Consider the following 8,063-nt stretch of genomic DNA (forward strand, 5'->3'; position numbering starts at 1 on the left):
GAACCCAGTCTGTGTGTCTGTCTCTCTCCACTCTGTCCACCTCACGGCCTCCCTGGCTCAGCAGGGTCAAATCAGGCAGACCCTCCCGTGCTAAAGTGCTTTGTGGGGTGGCCACGTGAGCTGGGGTTTCTCTGTGCCTGTCCTCTCGTCGCTGGGATGAGGTGTGTAGGCCAGCTCCGTGGCTCTCCAGCTCGGCTGGACATCAAGGTCACCTGAGGCTGGTTGGTTGAATGCGCAGATTCTGGGTCCCACCCCATCCGACTGAAGCAGACCCTGAAGGCTGGGTCCAGGAATGTGCATTTCTAAGAGCTTGCGTCGTGATTCTGATGTAGCTGGTCTGGCCCTGGAAAACCGCTAGCAAGCTTGGCAGGCAGGACGCCTCTCTGCCCTGCAGCCCTGAGGAGGTATCCTTCCTGCACTCCCATCGTCCTTCCACACTCAGTGGCGATCCAGGGGACAGCAGGGTTTGCCCAGTGACCCTTCTACAAGCTTCGGCAATGTTAACACATGATTTGATTTCATTAGCCCACTTAGCGACCCCTTCTAATATTGATTTTTTTTTATGAGGGAAATAGAGGGTGTGGGAAGTTTGTAACTGGCTACGTCATGCAGCCTGCAAAGACCAGGCCAAGGTTGGAATCCAAATATCTTCAACTCTAAACATGCCCTCTTCTCACTGAGTTGGGAAGAAACTTGGCAGTGAACATAGGGCAGGAGTTGTATAGAGGGAAGCTCAGTGGAATGGAGTAGGTTCCCATTAAGGGAAGGTGAGTCAGTGGCTGACCCACAGTGCTGTCCACGTACTTGTGTAGGCGTTGGTACGCAGGCGGCTGGTCCTCAGAGGCGGTACATGCACATAGGCAATGCCTGTCCTTTCTGACACTGTGACCTCTACACTCAGCCTCGTTACCAATTGTCCTGGCCTTAGGCTGACCACCAGCTGGTACTGGCCCTGGTGCCGCTGCAGCAGTTCTTCGTAGGCCAAGGAAAAAGTCACCTCTGTGCCTGCTCTCACGCTGGTGGAGATGCGGAACTTCTCTGATTCCCGGTCTCTGGACAGGAAAGGGATGAAGGTGTGAAAGGAACAGTATCTCCTGAGGAGCTGGAGGGTTATTAGATGACCTGGTTTTGCTCACCCTTACTCTTGCTGCAGCAGACCTGACCCGGCTTCTGGTCAACAGAGTCACTGGCCCATCTTCAGTCATCCTTGCATCCATTCATCAATCTCTCTCCCTCCCTCATTCACTCCCCTAAATATTTTGCCTGAGAAATTGTACCACAGGTAGTTCGTGCTTAAGAGAACTCAGTCTGTGAAAATCTGAATCTACAATAGAGTAATTAGGGGCTAAGGATTTGTTTTACAGAAAGAGTTTTCGATTTACACACCATGTCTCTTCCTGTTCAAGCTGTCCCTCCCAGCCACCCCTCCCCCCTGCTTTTCACAGAGCTTGTTTATATGGCAGTAACTCCTCAGATAGCAGGAGCCAAAGCTAAAGTTTTTGCTCCTTGAAACTCCCTTGAAAGCTGGGAGGAAACACTGAAGGAAGACAATACATTTCTGCCAGCTAAGTGGAACTCAGTTAGGAAACAGGATTCAATTTTGAAAAATCTCACTTGCACATAATCTTCCCGGAAGGTGCCAATTCTTAAGTCACATCATGCTGGCAGGAGAAAAATGGAAATGGGGAAGCAAACTTCCATTTATTGAACACCTACTCTATTACAGGCTTTGATATTCATTAGCTCACATCATCTTCACATAATCCTATGAAGTAGAGATCATTGTCCCCACTTTACAGAGGTAGAGACTGAAGCCCAGAGAGAACATACATCTCCCCTGATCACACAGCTAAGATGATTAAGTCATGTTTTGCGCTGGATGGGGCCTTACCTGATGCCTACATGAGCAGCTGTCTTTCCCTGCCGATGGGCTTCCTTGTAGATTTTCTTTGCCTGGTCCTTCTCTTTGACTTCTGCAACATAGACTTTATTGTTGATGGTCCTGATGGGGCAGGAAAGAGGAGGGACAGCAGAGATAGGGAAAGATAAAAAAAGAGATGGTCAGAGACATAGAGAGAAAGAGATATACAAAGTAGGAGGAGGAGGAGGATGGGGATTAGGGGAAAAAAACTTAGTGCCATGAAGCCCCAGTGTGAGTGGCAAGAAGAGAAAAGAGGAGAAGAGAGGGATATAAACAGGGTGAAGTTGGTATCATTATCTCCATTTCTCAGATGGGGAAACAGAGACCACACAGCATATGGTGGACCCGGTGTTAGAGTTTTGTGTTTCCCAAAGTGTTGAAGGAATGCCACCTTTTGGCAGACAACATAATTTTAGGTGGGACATAACTGAACATTTTATTATAATTGTTATGTATTTACTATAATGTTTACTTAAAAATACAACTAGCACATAAACCCATGAACTTACAGATATTGTTGCTTAAGATAAGACCTAGATCATCTTAAAAAGTGTATCTATTTAAGAAATATATTAAGCAGATTATATGGTGGGTGGCACAGGTGGTAAAAACTGTGAAAGCAGTGTGCAAAATGCTGCAAAGTTTTCTTGGCCAGACAAGGGAGAAGGCCTTATCCTCAAGGAGCTCAGACACTGATGGATTGCAAACAGACTTGCTTACTCCCATTTTCCCCATTTCTCTAAGGAAGGTAATGAAGTGTAAAGGAGTTCAAAGAAGGGAGAGAACACTTTTGCCCAAGTCTTCAGGAAAGGGCCCTAGAGGAGGTAGCCTTGAAGCCAGGCCTGAAAGAGAGGGAGGATATGAAGAAATAATTCTCACTGGCCATGCCCTCTCAGACTCCTCTGCTGGCTCCTTCTCTTCCTGACATCTAAATCTTTGGAACACTCCAAGGCTGTGTTGTCGATCTGCGCTCTCCTCCCCTTTCCTCCCTTCCCTCCTCTTCCCTGTTCTGTTCTTTCTACATTCACTCTCTAGGTGATGTCATCTAGCCCCATGGCCTTAAATACCATTTATACACAGATGACTCCCAAATGTGTGTCTCCAATGTGGACTTTTCCCCTGAACTCCAGACCCATCCAATTGCTTACTTGACATCTCCACTAGAATGGTCAATAGGCACCTCAAGCTGAACATCTTCAAAACTGAGCTCCAGGTATCTCTCCCCTGCCAAATCTGTTCCTCCCCTGGTCTTCCTTATCTCAGGAAACAGTTGTTCAGCTAAAAATCTTAGAGCTATGCCTGACTTCCCTCTTTCTCTCACACTCCACATCCAATCCATCAGAGATTTTGGCTCTATCTTTAGAAGACATCCACAATCTGACCACCTCTCACCACTCTCGCAATTACTGTCCTGATGCAAATTACCAACACCTCTTGCTTGGATATGTGCAATAAAATAGTACCTGGCCTCCTTCTTCAAACTCTTTCCTCCTTTTCTGTTCTCCTTGAAGCAGTCAGAGAGATCCTGTTAATCCTAAATCAGGCCATGTACCTCCTCTGCCCAAAACTCTTTGTGGCTCCCATCTCAACTCAGAGTATAAGCCAAAGTCCTCATCAAGTCCCCTGTCAACCTACACAATCTGGGTCACTGTCACTCTCTAACTGCATCTCCCCCTACTCTTTCCTTCACTCACTCTGCTCCAGCCACACTGGCCTCCTTGCTATTTCTTGAATTTCTTCAGCACATTCCCGTCTCAGAGCCTTTGCAATTACTGTTCCCTTTGCCTAGAATGCTCTTCCCCCAGATTGTTGCAAGTCTTTACACCGTCTTTTTTTGTCAAGTCTTTGTTCAAATGTCACTTTCTCAGACAGACATCTTTGATCACTCTAAAACAGCACCTTCCCCCTCAGCCCGTCTCCTTTGCTTTACTTTCTGTTTCTTTGTAGCACTTCTCATCCACAAACTCACATATACTTACTTGTTTATTTTTTTCCTAGTCTATCTTCTCTACTAGACTATGAACTCCTCTAGGGCAAGGGATTTTGTCTGTCTTATTTGCTTCTGTACCCCCAGTGCCTGGAATATGGCCTGGCACAGAGTAGGCACTCAACAATTATTTGTGGAGTGGGCATCTCAGACAGACAGCAGGAAAACACAGAGTTTTTTGTTTCAGGGAACAGTAAGCAGTTAGTTAGATTTGGCTGGAGCAGAGGGGCAGGGAAGGGAGGTATGGAGGGAAGGTTGGAGTGGTTGGGTGGGTCTAGAGAATAAAGGGCTTTGAACACAAGACTCAATGAGCTCCTATGGCAGCAAGGACTTTTTGCCATGGAGAATGGGGAGTCTTGGACAAATCTTGAAAAGGGCAGGAATGAGTCAGAGCTAGCCTTCGAGGAGTGATGGTTGGGTGTCCTAGAGAACATTAGTTCTCCTCCTTTCTATTTCTTGCCTCTTTCTGTAGGAGGAAAGGACACAGTCTCCATTTTACAAATGTAGTGACTGAGGCACAGATATCAGGAAAGTTGCTCGACCAAGGTGGCAGCTTCCAGGAACACTGAGGGAGGATAAGTAGCCTGCAGAAGAGACCACTCGGGTGAGAAGTGTTTCTAGGCAGCTGCAACAGAGCATTGCTGTGGCTGAGCTAGTGTGGGGGTGGGCAGAGTTGGCACTGCCCCAAGGTCTCCTGGGGGGTGGGGAGGTAGGGTGGAGCTGGTCTGGCAGCAGCACACTGGGGCCTCTGTGTGTGTGCTGCCTCCAGCCAGCATACTTTCCACAGAGTCTGCCCGAGAACATTTCCTCCAGCCTGCTTTGCTTAATTTTTTTTTTTTAATTCTTTTGGTGTTTTTTCTATTGAAGCAAAAATCCAAATTCTCCCTGACTACTTGGCCCTTACATCATTTGACTGCCAGCCTCTCTGATTAGCCCCCATACTCCAGACCCATGCCTGCTCTTTTGGTCTTTGTTTCCCATGGGTCCCCTTGTGCAGTGATATTGGTCCGTTGACATTTTACCAACATGGAAATTCTGCTTCCGGGAAGCCCTCCTTGACTACCCCAGCACTTCTCCCCGGAAATCCCTGGCCTGACTCCACACCAATTACCTCCTCCAATTTAGCTACTCTCCAGGGGAGTGCCAGAAGGTTCTTGATGTCACAGCCTAGGCCCCAGGGCTGCTGTTTGAGGTTGTACAGGTTGTTGATGGCACAAGAACCTCTTCCTCACTCACAGGGAAGATGGGGCCTGAGCTAGGACAGAAATTCTGCCTGTGCTGGGCTCACTAATCTCCTAAGCCTGAGAGTCCCTCTCCCCAAAGCCAGGGGCCATTTTCTAATTCATACTAAGGCACTATGGGGGCTAATGAGGCCCCACTGAGTTTCCCTTTATTTGCTCCTCCTCCCTTGTTCATCACCTCAATAAGGCACTGTCATCCACCAGGTCTGAGAGGCCAAAAGAAAGGTAGGCACCATCTGTATTTACTTACTCCCCACACACAGTCAGCTTGCTTCTCCCTCCAATGGTCTCTCAGACCCACCGCCACTGTCCTGTTCCTGCCTTCAGCATGCCCTGCACATGGACTCCGTCCCTGTTTCCCTACTAAGCTCCTGGTTGCCAGCCCATGCCCACTGCACGATCATCCCTCCTTGCTTAAAACCTTGCTGTGTCTCCTCTTTATGGGCCACAGTTATTTCTAAGGAAAGGTGCACAGGTCCCAGGGGATACTGAAGACAAATCGAGAGGGAGTGGGAAAAGAATATTCACCCTCTATTTATAGGGGTTTTTCCTCATCCTTTGTGATTTATATTTATATGCTTTATAATGTACCTAATATATTTGCTCAGTAGTGTGTGTGTGTATATATATATATATATAATGTATAAATTAATAAATATACATATTATGGGAGTACATGATCAAGTTTTTCCTGATAGGTGTACAAACACATAAGATGGTTTGGAGACCCTTAAGTAAGCCCCAAGTATGTGCTCTAGCATTAGAAGTCCTCCATGGCCTATTTTTTCCCTACCTTTCAATTTTTCTTTCTGACCACTCTTCTACCCCTTGCCTGTCCCTGACACTACAGTGACATGGAAGTACTTGCAGTTCCCCTAATGAGGGAATGTTTGTGCCTTTACTCCTCTTTCCCAGCCCTGACCACACCTTGCTTGCCTGGTGAACATCTCATATTTCAAGTCTGAGTGTAGGTGTCATCTCTGAGGCTTTGTCCACTAGCCTGGGGGGAAGGAACTGACCACTGTCTCCTGGTCCGCTTCACCATTCCCACCATTCTGCATTCAGACTTCTCTTTCCTCCCAGCATACTTTATTAAAATCATCTTCTTACTTTTTTATGTCCCCCATCAGATTGTGAGCTCTTTGGGAGTAGAGACTGTGTACAATTCATCTCACTCTTTCCGTTGTATCCAGCACAGTGTATGTCACACAGTCAGCATTAGGAAATGTTTTTTTAAAAAATAATAAAACTAATATTATCAAGTACATTATCATAATAATGTTCCTGGCACTTATTTTAGCATACATTTCCACATATATTAACTCCTTTAATCCTCAGAAGTGGGTTCTAATTTTATCTCCATTTTGTAGACATGTAAAATGAGATTCCCAGAAGAGAAGTAACTTGCCCTGAGTCCCATAGCTGGCAGAGCCAGGTTTCAAACTCAAGAAGTCTGATCTCAGACTGCATCCTCTTAATCACTATGCTCTGCTGAAAGAACAAGCAAAAGAATGAAAGAATGTATGCATGAATGAATGACGTGGTGAGTTTGGAAGCAGACTCACATGGTGAAATTGGAGATAAAGGCAAGGCGAGGCAGATCCAGGTCAAAGAAGGCTTCATGGGCTTCAGCATGTGGATTGAACAGGACAGATGTGACAAAGTTGTGGGCGTAGCGAGATACCACAGTGGAGCGCATGGAATAGCTCATCATCAACAGCTGAGAGGGAAGATAGGAGGTGGGTTAGGTAGACTCTATCTTTGGCCTTAATAGGCTAGTACTTGGGAACACAAGATTCCTAGATAGGTCTCAGGGTACAGGTGGCTAAAATGAGGCCTAGAGAAGGAAAACAGCCTCTAGCATCCATCTTGTGGATCTGCCTGATATTTCAGCGAGCTTCATCGAGTCTCAGAACCAAAGACTCACAGAAGATCACAAATCAAGGGACCTCTCTGGACAAGTGCCGATCCAACTTTAATGTGCACATGAATCTCCTGGGGATCTTGTTTAATGTAAATTCTGATTCAACAAGTCTGGGTTGAGGGCTGAGATTCTACCCTTCTAACAAGCTCTCAGGGGATGCTAATACTGCTGGTCCACAGATTTCACTTTGAGTAGCAAGGCTTTAGAATATAGCAGAGTGGTTGCCATTCATTGAGCCCTACTCTGAGCAAGGCATTGTGATAAATATTTATTTTTTCCTTTTTAGGATCTCAGGTAAAAAGAATTGCACCTGATATATGCAATCATGAACTGCAAGCATAAGCATCTGGCATTCATGATCTTATTTAATCCTCACATCAGCCCCATGAGCTTGATACTATTAATGTCCACATTTTACAATGTGTTAACTGAGGTCAGACAGCAGGCAAGATATCTGTCTTCTTCCTCACCCTTCCCGAAGTCATGATCCCTCCATCTACCCACACATAGTGCACACCTAGTTCCTTCCCAGTGTGAGGCAATGGGAAATGGAGGGAAATTTGGGATCAGGTTAACCTACTTTCATATTCTGGTTCTGCCACTTCCTAACTGTGTCTTAACCTCTGAGCCTCTGTTTCCTCTTCTTTATCATGGGAATAACAATAGAGCCTAGCTCATAGAGATGCTGTGAGGACTAAATGAAATAATAATTCTAAGACCCCTGGTATAGCACCTGACATGAGCTCAGCAAACAGTACATCTTTTTTCTGGCCCCAGCTTCTCAGTCGTAGGACTGAAGAAACAGACTGGATAACCTTCCCCAATTCCCCCGAAGGAGCTAATTTTTTCACAAATCCCCAAGTTTTGTTCCCTCATCCCAGAACTGACCTTTGTGTTTGATGAAGGGGGGCCAGGAGGTCCCTGGCATGTCAGTTCAAGGAGAATGGTCAGCAAAGTACTGACACAGATGAGGTACCTCCACCCAGACAT

At 46.2% G+C, this 8,063-nt stretch overlaps 1 protein-coding gene across 1 annotated transcript in view; it reads right to left on the reverse strand.

Annotated features, from left to right (window-relative positions):
• ITIH6 (inter-alpha-trypsin inhibitor heavy chain family, member 6) overlaps window positions 1-8,063 on the reverse strand; it is a 34,372-nt gene extending 26,309 nt beyond the window's left edge. Inside the window, exons 1-4 of the mRNA XM_012661612.1 lie at window positions 7,962-8,063; window positions 6,715-6,869; window positions 1,892-2,002; window positions 805-1,052 (exon numbers count right to left, since the gene is read on the reverse strand). Coding sequence (XP_012517066.1) covers window positions 805-1,052; window positions 1,892-2,002; window positions 6,715-6,869; window positions 7,962-8,063 — 616 coding nt within the window. The remainder of the gene's footprint in view (window positions 1-804; window positions 1,053-1,891; window positions 2,003-6,714; window positions 6,870-7,961) is intronic.

The sequence above is a fragment of the Propithecus coquereli genome, unplaced genomic scaffold (assembly GCF_000956105.1).
Source record: "Propithecus coquereli isolate 6110/MARCELLA unplaced genomic scaffold, Pcoq_1.0 Scaffold728, whole genome shotgun sequence".
Lineage (NCBI taxonomy): Eukaryota > Metazoa > Chordata > Mammalia > Primates > Indriidae > Propithecus > Propithecus coquereli.